Source organism: Piliocolobus tephrosceles, chromosome 4 (assembly GCF_002776525.5).
Source record: "Piliocolobus tephrosceles isolate RC106 chromosome 4, ASM277652v3, whole genome shotgun sequence".
NCBI lineage: Eukaryota > Metazoa > Chordata > Mammalia > Primates > Cercopithecidae > Piliocolobus > Piliocolobus tephrosceles.
The window spans coordinates 80978610-80996094 of record NC_045437.1 but is presented as its reverse complement, the minus strand read 5'-3'; the positions used below and the strand labels follow the sequence as shown (position 1 = coordinate 80996094).

The window sequence follows — 17485 nt, the reverse complement described above, 5'->3', positions numbered from 1 at the left end:
TTTTCTTTGTTTCAAAATTTTGCAATTCTTTCCCATTGCAAAGATACATTTGACATTGTTTGCATGCCAGTTATATTCTCCCTTGACTCAACCCCAAGCATGACCTCCTCTGACTAATCTTGCCTTTAGGCAGGACGAAGATAAGATTACCAGTTCCCAGTGCTCTAGGAATTGGTCCTTAAGATGTAGCTGAAGGAGGGAAGGAAAGGAAATTAATTCTTTACAGTGTTGGATTGCTGGTTGTTATAAAGCAGCTTAAACAAGACAGATAATAACACCATTGTATTTTGTGCTAGTTAGATCACATCTGGAGTACTGTTTCCATTCTTTTTACTGTATTTTAAAATGTGTCATCAAATTTGAGTTTATCAAGAGTAGGTCAACAAAAATGATGACCAGGGTGTATATACCATGATTTGTAAAATTAAGTAGGGATATTTATCTCAGGTAAGAAAATAATTACAATAGCTTTTAAATATTTGAATGACTGGTGTCTCAAATAATGGGCCTCATTAATCCATTGTTTTCTAGAGGCAGCTCTGAGAGAGAGATGTGACATGTTCCTTGGTGAGATTTTGAGTTCTCTGCCTCTAGAAGTTTCGAAAGATATATGGATTTTTTGGTAGGCAGATTGGGCCTGTTAGAAGGGTAGAAATTAGAAATTAATAGTTTGCATTCAAAACTTGAAAATATTTTAAAAGATAAGAAAAATGTGGTATGGGCCCTCCCTGAATAGCCCTGCACCTTTATTCAATTTCATTGCTTTAAAGTTAGACCTGTCTACTTTTTTATCAGTTGAGTTCTTTAAAGACATTCCAATTAAGGAGAAATTTAGCCTAGGGAGACAAGTTTTGCAGATAGGAAAATTACATTGTCAATGCTACATGATTAACACCTGAATGTGGATACACTATTTTCCTTTAAAGAAGGTCCTAATGATTATGAAAAGAAAATGTTTAATATTAGCTCCTATTGTAACAGGAAAAAAAAAATCCTCTAAAGCAGTCATTAACTCACTGTTACATAAGGCAGTAGCACATTAGATTAGCTCTATGTAAGCAAACAGAAATTGTGTTTTATCTCTTATTGTCAGTGTCCTTGCGATGTTAAAACTACATGAAAAAGATAATTCCCCCTGACCGAAAAGACACGTAAGAATTTCACAGAAATATCTCATCTTTCTTCAAATTAGGCTTGCCCACTGTTTTTTTTTTTCTTCTCCCTTCATCTTTTGAATTTCAAAATATATTTTAATTAAGCCAAATGTGTGAATCTATATTTTGGGAACATAACATTTCAAAGTCATCGTAAAATTTCTGAAGTATTTTGGAATATAAGGAATGAAAAGGGAATGATATTTTACTAAAAGACCTCACAGATATTAAAATGGTAAAAAGTCATGTTTGAAATAACTGTAACCATACGAAATACTTGATTGTGGCACACACACACACACACACACACACACACAGTTTGCCAAGATTCTACCATGAAGTAATTTTCTGTCTTTAAGTCCATCACCATGTATTTTTTAAAAGCATTGAAATATCATATTATTTATATCTCAGAAGACACAGAATATTCAGTGTTCAACCCTAGTCATCTCTGCTGAGGTGGGATGATGGGCAGGGAAACCAGTAATTGGTCTAAGGCTGCATCTGCCAGGCACATGGATCAGTCATTTGTTTGTCTCTGTGTTTTATGCTACTTGGACATTGGACATTGGAAGTTTTACTGTATCTCTGTTAATGGTAACTTTCTTAAAGCAAGAGAGTAACATTCACAGGAAAATGGAAGAAATATAATATCATCCAATATATTTAAGAAGCATAGTCCTTTTTAAAAAAATAGGCTGATGGCATCAAAGAGGATCTTTTAATAATCTTGCTTACAGAAAGCAAGTGTTATACATTGTGTTTAGGATTATGGACTTTATTTAATAAAAGTATTAGGTAATTTATTTTCTTTGTTTCTACCATGATTCAAATGAAATCTGATTATTCACTGAAACCTCCTTTATAAGACAGAAATCCTGGAATTCATCCTAGTATTATTCACTAAAGACTTAGTTAAACAAATTATGCCATATCCATTAAATAAAATATTATTCAGTATAATTATATAATCCTCTTTTTATTTTCTATATCATAAGTACATATTTAATTATTTTATACATATGTGTATGTATTCTGATGTTAAATGAATTTACTTCAAAATTCTGCTTGTGGTGAGTTTTTAGTTGGTAATTTAGGTGATTTAATAAATATACTTCTATTTTCTAATGCAAACCTTAACCCATTATACCAATAGATTTTTTTTGCCAACACTCTTAATCATTAGGTCTTGTCCAGCATTAACATTTTATGTGCAATGATTCTGTGGTTTTCTTAAGTGGATACTGTCACTGAGATTTGTGCCAGTATTGCTGATCTATTCATTACTTTTTAGTTTTTTGTTCTTTTGGTTTTAACAGATTTGCTTGTTAGATTAGCTCATTTGTCCAGACTTATGGAAATGAATTGAGGTTGAAGTGAGTAGTCTCCCACACATAAATAAAGCAGAAATCCATAGAACATAAAGGAGCCTGAGAGTATCAGCTTCCTGCTGTCAGGTGCTGTGAAACAAAATAACGTGGATGCTGTGACCATCTGAAATTCCTATCTAGTGAGCTGGTAACCTCGGCTTCATGGCTTCTCTAGTGACATTAAACAGCATTCTCGTTGTAGAATTAATGATTCCCCCTTTCCTATATTAAATTTTCAAAAAGATTATGAATGTATTAATTTTATTGAAAATAGATAAATCTGAGAAATCATTTATATTAACTTTTGGTCTGCTTTATCCCTTACAAGTTTCTTCTTTTTATTTGCCCATGAATTTTCTTAGGTTTAATTTTCAATCCTCATTTTACAAAGCTTAAAAGAAAAAGGGTAAAAACAGTCATTAAATTTACTTACGGACTTTAAATTTTAAATTTTCTCAATTTAAAATTGGACAGCTTTCCAAAAATATTTACTCAGGACCAATTATATACACTGTGCAAAATTAAAACATTTGTCCTCCAAGGAAGAATAATGTCCGGCTTGGGAAACAAGGCTGGAAAATATTATTTATGTACCATTCTGTTTAGAACTGGCTTTAGGTTGTAGTTTAAAAGATAGTGGGGGTAGAAGGGAATATCTGGAGACTGAAGTAAATACTAAGGAGTTGAAGGTGGTGAAACTTGAATTCAGTCAACAAGGATGGTATGGGTTTGGATAGGGAGGAAGGGCACATTTAATAAACAAAGGATATTTAAGGACAATTGAATAGATACACAAAAATATTGAATTGTAAGTCCCCTTGTGATATCAAATCACCTAACTTAAAGATATTTACTACTTCCTTTAAGTAAGAGAATTTGTCCTGATTATATTCTCAAAGACTCTTTAATAACAGCTGGGATATGAATGTAGGCTACTCAAGTCATATTACTTCCCAGCTTCCCAGTACTCTGGCTTACTTTGATAAAATATGTGTTTTTGCTCAGTTTAGTTTTAGTTTTCTTACTCAGTGCCAAAAAATGAACCCAAAGCTTCCATTCTTTTTTTGTTATTTTTCTCACTTATACCTCTTTCTGAAATGAGAGACTCACAAATGCACCACTAATCACTGTTAAAATGATTCACTGTATAAATACATTGTAAAACCCATGTAAACTATATCACTACTAAATATTAAAAGTACATTTTGTGGTTCTATTTAAATGAATCTACTTAATTAATAAATCATAGTTTCATGTTTTCTGAGTTAGCTTAAAAATCCCAGATTTAATTTTTCATGAGACAATCTAATGGTCTTTAGAGCAACCATTGTCTTTATAACGATTATATTGTTTCCTTCTTACCCCAAGAAGGAAAATCTGATTTATATAACTACGTATAGTTATAGAAACTATATATGTTTATGCATATATTTGTATGATGAAACATATTGAAAGATATAAGGCTTTCTTTGATGAATTTAATATTACAAAACGAAGCAGCTGAGTTTTATTTAATACAAATGACTGTATTAAACATTTGTGCATCTTTTCTTTCAACAAATATTTATTCAGTTCCTCCAGCATTCCACTGGTTTAAAAACTACGGATGTAATGGTGAGCAAAAAAATGCTGCAGCCCCGCCATCATGAACTCCTAGTCTAATGGGAGAGACTAATGAAAATATAATATATGTTTACATGCTAACCACATATGTACAAGATTATGTTTTATGTATTATATATTATAAATACTTCAACGGATGCCATTCTCCAAATTTTGCACAGGAATCAAAATGCATGTAAAATGTTGACAGAATGGAAACATTTTGATTATTCAAGCATTTTCTATGCAAATACAATCCTGTGCCTCACAGTGACCGAAATACTCTGCAGTTCTGAGATTGTAGAGTTGACCACATCGTATGCTGTCTGAAACATTTGGCCAGGGGAAACTAATCTTTGTTATACTTTTCTCAGGGAAGAAGTTAGTAATAGCAACCTTTAAGGCTGAAGTCACATCCCAATTGGGCCATTGGCCAAGAACAACAGATAAACAAATAATAAAATAAAGACCAAATTAACCCAAACCTCTCTCTCAATGCTTCTGTGGATACTTCCGGAGGCAACTCCATATTCTTCTTTAATGACTGAGTTCACACATTTGAAATAATAGTTTACTCTAATTTTAGTAATGTCCCTGCTCCCCCCAGCACATAAACATACACATACGTTAAGAGCACTTAACATCTGGGTGGGCATAAATAATCAGGCATAAATATCATAATTGCTATTTTTTGCATCACTGCAGTTAAATAAAACATTCTAAAATATTGTCAGAATACAATAATACATAGTTCTTGTTACATTGGTTATGGAAATAATTAATGACTAGATAATTATATAGTTGCAAAACATACTTGATATATGCTTAGCCAAATTTATGATATAGCCAACAAAAGGATTAATAAGTCACTCTGAATTAACATTCACATGTAAAATGCGTTATAATATACTAAGAAATGTAGTTTTTATATTTCATAATGAGATTTTCCTATTTGGTGGTAAGCCACACTGGGTGTAAAATTGTTTTGAATGGGTATAATTTCCAAGTTATAAAAGTTTACTTAAAACACTCAAAAATGAAACAGACAAAAACAGAATATGTAAGAATTGTTGAAACCACACAAAGAGACTGGAATCTGTCTAATGAAGAAACTTATATGTTATAGTATTGTGTTGTGTCAGGGTAACATATGGCCCACTGGGTTTTGGTAGTTGTGCTTCACAGTTGATACTGTGAGGTACAATTCACAGTTGTGAGGAAGAAATGAAGGAAGTTGTGAGAGTGAGGAATAAATGAAGAAAGGCAAGGAGAGTCTGTATGATGCCTTCCTGTTCTCCCAAGCACCACCACACCTCAGGAACATGTACACTGGTGGAATGTCCTGCAAAAGAGCTACTAACTTAAAAATCAAGAAATGGATTTATTGTATCAAAGTGTGGCGGTGGCTCTCTGGAAAAATAAAGCACTGAAATCTCAGCTGCCCACTGAATGCATAGCCTGAGGGCTGTGTGGACTTCTGGTCTCAACTGCCTCAGATAATTAATTTCTTATGCATTCTAATATATTTTTAAAAGGAACAACAAAACTGATTAGGATTGTAGCAGAATGCCACTTAGATGTAAATGACAAAAAGCTCAACTCAAATAATACAAAGTATGTTTTTTCCCTAGAACTAGAAGTCCAAAGATAGGTCAGGATTCATGGTTGATATGATTCAGTGGCTCAAAAATATCATCAAGAATCTAATATCTTTGTTTCTGCACTCTGTCTTTGAGTGGGATCAGCTTTCTTCTAAATCTGTCTCCCATCGTGGTTGTAAGGTGCATGCCAATGACTTCTGGGGCCATAAGCCTCTGTGTCTACATCTAAAAGAAAGCGAGAAGGGGTTATTTCCAGAAACTTTCTCAGAAGAGTGCAGAGGCCTTTGTTTTTTCCAAGAGCCTCTCCCCACCTAAATACACACAAATATCTATCTCTTTACATATAATTGTCCCCAAATGGGTCACATGCCTATACCTAGGTCAATAACTGTGGCCAAGAAAAGGGAACAGATTCAGTTAGTTCTGAGATACAGACCATTTACTAAATCCAAAAGGGGTGTCATCTTTCCCAAAGCATTAATATAGGTACCCAATGAAATCTGAAGATGATACAAGAAAACAGGGTTGAAAGCTCGTGAAACAACCAGAATATAAATTGTGAAAGGTTTTCTGTAAGCCTACTAATTTACTGCTGTAGTTCCAACAATGGTACCCATGGCTCTTTCCAAGCGAAATAAACTTTGATGGGTTAGAGTCAGAATTCTCAATATTTAGTGTTCATAGCGATTATCTACAGAGTTTATTAAAAATGCAGAAGCCTGGGCTAAAACCCAATATTCAAATTCAGTAGGTGTGGGGCATTTTAACAGACACCCAGGAAGATTCTGTTATGGGTGACAGGAGGATTACACTTACTTAAATTCTACATGTCTGATATATTTTTTACTCTGTTTTCCTACCATGATTATAATTTCAGTACATTCTTCTACATGCTGACCAAGTGGAGCAATACACTTATTTGTTGGGTTGCTTATTTTTGGTTTTCTTGGTGCATGTGTTTAAATTCCCAGAATTAGAAGAGACTACCTGTGCCATAGACTCTGATTTTTATTTTAAGTGCTGATTTTATGACTTCTAAGAGGAAGAGAGAATAATCATTTGGGTAGCATGATAGTACCTTCTGTGATACTTGTTTCACAGAAATGTCATTAAAAAGGCAACTAATGCCCACTACGAGGTTTATTTTTACTCTGGGGCTCTAGTTGCCACCTGTTAATAGTTCATGATGTTTTTTTCAGTAAAGCAGTTAGCTTACAATGCTGCCTTTGTTACAGAGATAACTAAAGCTGAATTATTACTAATACTAATCCTTATGTATATGCCTTTATGAGTGTGAATAGTATATTGGTTAATGACATCTACCCATATCAAGGAAGCACTGCTATATAGAAGTTTCATAGAAAGAGAAATCTTTGCCGGGCGCGGTGGCTCAAGCCTGTAATCCCAGCACTTTGGGAGGCTGAGGCAGGTGGATCACGAGGTCAGGAGATCAAGACCATCCTGGCTAACACGGTGAAACCCCGTCTCTACTAAAAATACAAAAAACTAGCCGGGCGAGGTGGCAGGCGCCTGTAGTCCCAGATACTCAGAGGCTGAGGCGGGAGAATGGCATGAACCCGGGAGGCGGAGCTTGCAGTGAGCCGAGATGGTGCCACTGCACTCCAGCCTGGGCAACACAGCGAGACTCCGTTTCAAAAAAAAAAGAAAGAAAGAAAGATAAATCTTTGCAAAGTTGTGTATTTGCTGGCTGTAATTGTGTTCATCTGTAACAGAGATACTTTCAGGTATTGCAAATTCAATTGTAGACTGGTACACAGTTTGCCCTGTGGGATTTGCTTTTCTAAGGTTCTGATTACCATGACTCTTACTAAATTTGGAATTGTCTTAATTTCTGTACTTGCTAGTTCATTCCTAAAATTTCTTGCTCATTCTTACAAAATGGAAGAGTAAAATCTTAGCAACTTCCAAACTTCCTTCCTTAGACATCACTTCTTTAGGGTGCTTTGTTTAACCAGTCAGGATCTCAGCTGCCTATATCTGTCCCTGGATTGCAAGGGAAATGGAGAAGTTTCCAAAGAAGAACTCCATTTCTTGAAAGGATTTCTCTCCTCAGCCTCTGTATCAATTTTTCTTTATTTTCTCCCACAGTTTTATGCTTAAGTCCAGCTAACATTATTGGGAGCATAACCCTCCCATGATCCAACACTTTAAATAATACCTAGTGAATTTCAATAAGCTGTCTGTCATCTGGTTTTTATCTTTAAGTAGAAACAGAATCAGCACTTTGTGAGACAATAAGGCATAGCAGAAGGAGTTCAGTTTTAAAGTCACACTGACATGAGCTCAAATTCAAATTGAACTAACACAGATTGTTCAGTCACTCTGAACCTCTGTACTTCCTTTATCAAATGAGAAATATTTTAATCTCATTGGTTGTTTTGTCAATTAAATGAGTTCACACAGATACAGTGACCAGCCATAAGTGTAAGGATTATTTTTTTCTTTTGCATCTCTAGATTTTTGTTAACAACAACTCATCTAAGTCAGCACTTCTACAAGCCCCTGTGGTATTTTTCTAAAAGGGAATTCCGGGAAGCTACCATTTTTTCCCTTCTTTGAGCATGTTATGATATATTTTGGACATGATAAAGCGGCAAACAGCTTTTAAAATATTTATGTTCTCCACGCCATGCATGCCAACTGTGTTTGCTCTCTCCATTTCTTTATGTGCCAAGGAGGCGAGCCAAACAGTGTGAGAGGAAAATACTGTCAGGACACAAAGTCAGCTTGTCTAATGTGTACTCTGCACAGATGTAACCTTAACGGAAAAGAGTGGAGACCACTCCCTGGCTCCACAGTGATACCTTGATTAACGAATCCACTGGGAACAAAGTTCCTTTATAAGCAATTCAGCTGAGTAAATTTTTATTTTAAAACTTCATGAATCAAGTGAAATAGTACTGGCTTGTGTCATATAATTCAACGGTAATATTCTGGGTAAACTGTACTTCTGCACAGAGCAGAAATACTTCCTCACAGAGTGTGTGTTGAAGTATAAAAGTGAATAGATGGATTCTAGGCAAAATTGTGAAGCTGCTTCAGACAAACTTTTTTTTCACTCTTGTAATTGCTATGCTCCATCCTCCACATACACAGGGCAGTAGGTTATTGCCGTTGGAGTCTTGCTGCTCTCAAACCTTCCTACTTCTTAAAGCAGGAATCAACATGATTCACACATTTATGAGTTACAGTTAATGTTACCTTATATTGATATTGCCTAGTAATACCACAATCCTGGCTACAAGTTAATACCATGTAAAGATTCTAACTTAATTGGTTCTATGTGGAGCTGAGCATTTGGGGTTCTAATATACTTACAGGGTTGGTAACCACCACCCAAGGATAAAATTGTATTTTCATATTGTGGCCTTCTCTTTTATAATGTCTGTGTGTATCCATGTGTGGGCTGCAGAACATAAATCAGAACCACCTGGGATCACTGTTTAAAATGCAGGTTCCTGTGTTCTTACCACAGAGTCATCACTACTACATTTTGAAGTGTGTGGTATATGACACACACACACATACACACACACACACACACAGAGAGAGCGAGAGAGAGAACTGGAATCTTCATGTTTAAGAAAAGTCCAAAGTGATTTTGAGTCACTCTGAAGTTTAATTCTTCCTTTCTTATAACTTCTATCTCATGGAACAGAATTTTTGACTATCAACCATGACTTTTAATTTCTCTTTGCCAAATAGAAAATTGATGGTGGGCTAGCTCTATGTTATATACAATTCATATTTTTCAGCAATAATATTTATAATAATTTACACTCAAATTAACTAAGGTTAATCTTGTTTGCAAAGGAAAATCAAATTCAGACAATTCAATGTTTTTTTCTAATAAATATTAATAGATATTTTAAAGTATGGGAGTATATATATTTTGATTTAATGTGAATACTCATTAATCTTTTATCAAATAATGACAATTTTCTAATGTATACACAAAAGTACAAGTCAGGGACTTGTAGTTAGTGTTTGGAAATGTGAAATATATTTATGTTCAATCTCAATATCTCTTTTTCTCTTTCTCTCTCCCCACTTCTCCCTCCCTTCACTTCTACCCCATCCTCATTTCACCTTTTCCTCTCACAGCATCAGATGAAGAAGAACCAACTTCAGCAGGTAAAGTTCCTATGTTATAAAGATATTTCTTATTTAATGTCATGTCTTTAATAATAGAGACTCAACCTTTTGAATAATATTTTCTCAGATTTCAACCAGAAAACTGGCACAGGTTTGTTTATTTATTTATTTACTTTTATATTTGCTGAGCCCACTATGCTGTGCCAGACTAAATGATGTTGGTTAAGAGTTTTGAATAAAAGGAGAAAAGTCTTGAAATACACTAATTCAGAGGAAAATACAATACACAAAAGCAGAATGACATTAAACAATAAGGAAAATTGGAAAATGAGAACATTGAGAAAAATACAGGAAAATAATACAATGAGTAGAATGATAAGATTAAAATTAAAAAGGAGGAAAATGGTAAAATAAACTTTGAGAAATACCTTTCATGAGAGAATACAGCACTGTCACATATATAACTGGCATCAGACATCCTATTCACTAGGTTTAAGGGTAGAAACTATGTCTGCCTTATTCATTTTATTTTAAAAGTGTAATTTTTACAATTATAGTTTAATAATCCTGCAACTTGGCATCATGACTTAGTTCCTTATCTAGCTAATTAGTATTTATCAAACACAAACTGTGGCCTGAACCATGTGCAATGAAGAATGCAAATGGCAGAGATGACATGGTACTTTCAACATGGTTCCAGGACAGTGAGACAGGTCAGAGAAATGCCAGAGAGACTAAAAACCAGACACAATTATAAGAATAAAATGGGAAGAAAAAGCTCACTCGATTAATTAATAAAAGACCAGACTAACATACCAACAACATCGGAAAAAAATAGAGTCAATCTCTGAGATGTAGGCAATTAGTGGTTGGTCTGAAGAGAAAAGACCTCAGCATTAGATGGATTCCTTTTAGTAATTGAGAAAAGGAGTAAGGCCTGAGAGACAAGAGCAGGAAGGGGCATGGTGCTTTTTTATATGGAAGGGGGGAAAGGAATCCAGTTATTGGAACTCAGATACAAGACAGGGTCAGTTCAATTCATAGACCTGACTTATTTCAACTAGCATGGCTTCATGACTTGTATCTCCATGCAAAGCTGTACAAGGATTTTACCTGCAGGAGTAAATGCAAAGATCAAAGTTTCAGTGGAAGAAAACAAAATAAATATCTTACATTTCTTGGATAAATTCCAAGGATATATATAAATGTCATGTTGCATGATACTCATTATAACTATAACTGCCTTTGAAATGGAATCAGAGATTCAGACAAACTCTCAATTGATGTTTCATTTTCATAATATTGTTAGATAGTCTATAACCTGATTTGGATAGGAACTCCCATCATATTTCTCCCACTCTAGGCAGTATTCTGTAGCCTGTTTTAGGACCAACCTAATCACATGACTCAATAGCAAACTCATCTGTTTTTGAGTTTCCTCTGCCTAGTTTCTGCTTTGTTTGCCCTGACTTTGAAGCTTTGCTGTTGTTAGTGTTGCCCAAAGACTCTCTCTGTGTATCTGTCTATTGTGGCGTATATTTTCTATATAGACAATCCATATACTTGACACATAATTCAAGCAAGACAGAAGTGTTTGTGGTTAAGAGTAACGTTGCTCTCTCTTTATACCCCTAGTCTCTTAGTTTTCTTCCTGAGAGGTAACCCCTGTTAACTGTTTCTTGAGTCCTCTTCCAGAAAAACTCCAGGTCTGTATTGTCCAATAGGGTAGTCACTAGCTACATGGGCTATTGAACACTCCACTATTCCAAATTGAAATTTAATGTAAGTATAAAATACACACTGGATTTCTTTATAGTTGTTGATGTTATTATTATTATTATTATTATCACTTTAGTTACAGGGGGCACATGTGCAGGTTGGTTACATGGGTATATTGCTTCTGGGAGGATAGTATCCAATAGGTAGTTTTTCAACCTACACCCCCTTCCTCTCCTCCACTCTCTAGTAGTCTGCAGGGTCTATTGTTCCCAGGTTTATATCCTTGTGTGCTCAATGTTTAGCTCCCACTCATAAGTGAGAATATGTGGTATTTAGTTTTCTGATACTGCATTAACTTTTTAATCATGGCCTCCAGCTCCATCCATGTTGCTGAGAAGAACATAGTTTCATTCTTTTTCATGACTGTATAGTATTCTGTAATTTATATGTATTACATTTTCTTTATCTAATCCACCATTAGCACCTAATTTGATTCCATGTTTTTGCTATTGTGAATAGTGCAGCAATGAACTTGAGTGCATGTGTCTTTTTGTTATAATGATCTGTCTTCCTTTGAGTACATACCCAGTAATGGGATTGCTGGATCTTGTGGTAGCTCTGCTTTAAGTTCTTTGGGAAATCTCCAAACTACCTTCTATAGTGGCTGAACTAGTTTATGTTCCTACCAACAGTGAGTAAGTGTTCTCTTTTCTTCACAGCTTTGCCAGCATCTGTTGTTTTTTGATTTTTTAATAATATCTGACTGGTGTGAGATGGTATCTCGCTGTGGTTTTTGATTTGCATTTCTCTGTTAAGTGATGAGCATTTTTTTCATATGCTTGTTGGTTTCTTGTATGTCTTCTTTTCAAAAGTGTCTGTCCGTGTCCTTTGCCCATGTTTTACTGGGGTTGTTTTTGCTTGTTGGTTTAAGTTCCTTTTAGATTCTAGATGTTAGACTTCTCTCGCTAGGACTTCCTCTGTCCGTATTTCTTAACTTTAATTGGACTTTCTCTTTGGGTGTCAATCTTTGACAGCAGCCATCATTTTCTAGCCCAATTCATTTTCATTTCTCCTGTCTGCTACCCACACCTTACTAAGTCACCTGCCAAGCAGTGTTGATGCTATTGTAAAATTATTATTTTGTATAAAGAAAATGAATGGTAACCCAGTGTAAGCTATATTTAAGTATAATATAGCTATTTGTGTACTTTTCTTATTCTGAATCTATTTTCATAACTTCTCTGCTCACTAAGATCTTTTTGTGAAATGTAACTGAACATTTTTTCTTCAAAATACTCATCTTCCTCCAGAGTGATATGCACATCATAGAATTTAAATTATGTTTTAAAAATACTTTCATTTCTAGATATGAACAGATGTTTTTGTTGTGATTTTAGCATAGACTTTTAAAATAGAACAAATGTGCTCTTAAGGAATATTTAGCTACATAATTTCACATATGGATTATACTAACATTGAGAAAATATGTCATTTAGTAAAGCAGACACTCCTTTTGTATAAAAAACCAGACAATGGGAAACAAATGTTCTCCTTTTAATTTTATCAAGCTGTATAATAAAAAGAGTATATTAAAACATTTGGCAAAATATTATCAGATTTGCAAATAATTGATTTCATAAGGAATATGAATAATTATGAAAATTGGATTGAAATTTTTGAGTTCATTTTAGTATCTCTTGACCTGAATTTTTCAACACTTATTTTTTTAAAGGAATAGTTATTATCCTGTTCACTTATATTTTTCAGTAATCATATATAACAAATATGTATCTTTAATTTATAGCTTATTCATAATATATTTATTACAACATTAATATTCTGTTTTCACTCTCGTCTCCTTTCACCAACAGAATTGATGCAGAATGATATTTTCCAAGCTCAGATTTATTTTTATTGCCCTCTTTAAACTTATCTCTCTTTCCTATTATTTCTCCATTTTGTCTCAGTTATCAGTGAAATGAAATCTTTTGTTTGCCAGAAAAAATGTATGTTAATTCAGCTTTCACATGTCCCCATATAATATCATTACCAGGTTCATACTCTTCCAGGTTGGACAGTGTCTCCTTCAAATATATATGTTAATTTCTATAAATTAAATATTTATTTTTCTAATTGGAGATAAGCCACTTCTCAAAGTAATAGAATAAATAATAAAATAAAAAGGGTTTTTTTTCCTGCCAAAAAGTCACAGCATCCTGATTAATAGTTGTTAATGTATGAATTTTGAATTTTAAAATGATAATTTTTTGAACAAATCTATACATGACTTATCTAAAAATGTAAGTTCCTAGTGGATATTACCACTCATACTATTTAGTAAACATTTTTAATGTATTGATATTATATGACAAATTTACGTTGTTTTAATTCCATAGGCACACAGAGTTGGGTTAATTATAATTCAATAGTTATGATATAGTCTCATTGTTTATAACTATTTTAAAAGTAAATAATAGATATTTATCTTCAATAACATATAGAATGAAAAACATCAGGAAGACAAAAAATAAGCGAGAAAATTAGGGAGACATTAGTGTTTTATTTGTGTTATAATGCTAAAAAATAATATAGATTTTTTCTTTACAATGGAATACAATTGATTTGCCTTATATTTTGAATTATTGAAAGACTGCCTCATTAAAACAGATAATTGATCCCTCCACTTTGTTTCCATGTAACTCAGATTATATTTAATAAAATAAATTTCAGAATGAAAATATTCTTATACTTTAGACAATCACATTCTGTCTTTGGTTATTTCTTCATATGTACCCACATTCTTTTATTTGAACTTCTAAATTGCCTTGCAAATAGCAACTGCTTAATCAATGTTTTAAAATGTTGACTCGTAGAGGGGATGCATAATACATCATATCTGCATTTGTAATAGTAGGCATGCATCCCCTTATTGATTGTGAAGCATTGGCTTGTTAATCACTTTCAGTTCTGAACGTTCTGGTAGAATATATTAGCCTAAAATACCATATTTTGTAACATCTGAGTTATGAGGGCAGATTCACTTAACACCTGCTTCTTTAGCTACCAGAAGCTTCTTTTTATTTATCCTACTTGAATCTTACATTCAGATAGTTAAGCATCTTGTTTTATTGAGTATAAAAACACATCAATGAACTATAGAGAAATTTCTTCAATCTGAGTTATATTTTAAGATATAATTACAAATTAATGAGAGTCACATTGTTAAAGCAGAAACTGCACCCCAAAATGCATCACTTTTCGAAGTGATATATGTAATCTAATTATATTGCTATTGCACAAATAATTTTTGGAAACTACTTTCTTGAAACTTCCTTCTGAATCTGCTTATGGGATTGCAACATCAACTATTATTTTATAGTCTCTGAACTGTGCTGCTATATTTATCTGCCTTTGGTCTAATATATATGCCTTTAAAAACAAAGATTTGCAAATATTAAGAATGTGAGGGGGTATGAAATACAGATAAGATTACAACTTTGAAATTAACAACATTCACCTGAACATACGACATGTATTTTTGAAAGGTAAAATCAAATAATACCTTGAAACAAAGTTGTCAGTGATTGCTTTCCTTATGTTGCACAAATCCAATTTTCATTTAGCTTTTATTTAAGTTTTTCAATAGACACTTCGTAAACTGACTATAACAATACTTATTTCTATCTCCTTTGGAAAAAAATAGGACGTACAAATTTGAATATTGGCTGCTAAAAATAAAGTATATAAAATATAATTTAACTATAAGGTGTAGCAAATCAAGTTTATTCTCACAATTTCCTCATTGCTTTTAATTTATTTGGTCTTACTAGCTGTAATTTTAGATATTTAGAAATATCATTCATTTATCACAAGGAAATCATTCATCCATCCCTCAAGGAAATCATTTAAAACAGGGCTGGGAATTGAAAATTAGTGGATGGGACCAAAATCACTTAGAAAATGACACAGTAGAGATCTTGTAGCTACACAGTAAGTCTGTGGTTAAAACGAATTAAAACCATAACTTATTGTTTTGTTCATATCACCTCAAATAAAAAGCTTGCATTTTATTTTTTCCCTCTTCTCTTGCCTAAGGGGAGGTTTTTAATTACTTTGGCAGTTTTTTAATACTACAAGTGGAACTGAGTTTGGATTTCTATAAAAGTAGCTGTTAATATTAGATTAACTCATATAATAATGAAAACATTAAAAAGGGAATTTTCAGATATATGTAAATGGTAAAATATTTTGTTCTTTTTTTGTATAAATTTAAGATATAAAATGTGATGTGTTAAATACATATATAGTAAAATGATTACTATAGTCAGAAAAATTTACATATCCATCACCTCATGTTGTTATCTTCGTGTGTGTGGTTAGAGCACTGACAATCTACTCTCTCAGCAAATTTCTATTATGTAATACAATATTATTGTCATTGTCCTCATATTGTGCATTAGATCTCTAGGCTTATTCATCCTACATAACAACTTTGTACCGTTTGACTTACATTTCCCCCATTCTTTATCCCCATCCCCAGTAACCACTATTCTACTCTATTTCTATGTATTCAAATTTTATTTTTTTTAGATTTCATATATAAGTGAGATCATTCAGCATTCTTCTTTTTGTGTCTGGCTTTTTAAACTTGGCATAATTCCTCCAGATTCATCCACATTGTCACAAATGGCAGAATCACCTTCTTTTATAAGGCTTAATAATATTCTATTATATAAGTTCCTTATCTATTTATTAATCAATGGACACTCAGATTGTTTAAAAGTTGGTTGCTATAAATAATGCTGCAGTGATCATGGGAGTGCAGATATCTGTGAACATGGGAGTGCAGATATCTGTATGATATTATTTCATCTGGGCGTATACCCAGAAGAGAGATTGCTAGGTCATATAGTAATTAGATTTTTAATTTTTTTGAGGAACTTCCATACTATTTTCCATAATGGCTGCACCAGATTACATTCTCACAAAGAGTGTTCAAAGATTTCCTGGACCCTTGTCTTATATAACGTATAAAAATGAACTCAAAATAGATTGAAAACTTAAATAAAAGCTCTGAAACCATAAAACTCCTAGAAGAAAAAAATATAGAGGAATAGCCCCTTGACTATGATTTTTTAGATGTCACAGCAAAAGCTCAGGTAGCAAAAGCAAAAATAAACAAGTGGGACCACATCAGTCTAAAAATTTTCTGCACAACAAAGGAAACAATCAAGATAATAAAATGACAGCCTGCAGATTGTGAGAAGATATTTGCCATATATCTGGTAAGGGATTAATATCCAAAATATATAGAGAACTCATATGAGTCAATTGCAAATAGAAAAATAAAGCAGTTAAAAAGTGGGCAAAGAATCTGAATAGACATTTCTCCAAAGAAGACATGAGAATGGCAATAGATGTTTGATAAGGTGCTCAACATCACTGAGTGAAATTCCAGTGAAAACCATAATGAGATGGCACCTCACACATTAGGATATCAAAAAGATAGTCCTTTTGACAATCATATTAAAACATAAAAATACAAAAGCCATAGTGTTCTTCATATATTTATAAAGTTAAAATTATTGTAATTTACTTAAATGTAAAGCTGTGTATGTGACGTCTTATCAGTTCATTCCAACTGGTAGTGATGTTAGAGATCACTGGACATAATAGCTGATAAAATATTTATTATGAACTCTGTGATGTTCACAGAGATGAAGAAAATGGTGATTTGGCATACCAATGCATTCATACATTCACCAGTTCCTTTAAATTTTTAACATTTTAATCATTTAAATTACTAGCTTTGACATTGAAGAAGTACACCTAAGAACAATACTATTTTCATATATAAAGGTTAATAATAGAATATGGGCTAGCAGTAGTAAAGAGTTGAAGCTGTGGTTTTATATTAGCAAGT

The 17485-nt window shown here is 33.2% G+C and overlaps 1 protein-coding gene across 2 annotated transcripts in view; it reads left to right on the top strand.

Annotated features, from left to right (window-relative positions):
• The window catches only part of EDIL3 (EGF like repeats and discoidin domains 3), a 458360-nt gene that overhangs the window by 154825 nt on the left and 286050 nt on the right, over positions 1-17485 (top strand). Inside the window, exon 3 of one of the 2 annotated variants that reach the window (XM_023215003.3) lies at positions 9853-9882. The exons of the other annotated variant lie outside the window; for it this stretch is intronic. Coding sequence (XP_023070771.1) covers positions 9853-9882 — 30 coding nt within the window. The remainder of the gene's footprint in view (positions 1-9852; positions 9883-17485) is intronic. 2 annotated transcript variants of the gene reach the window in all.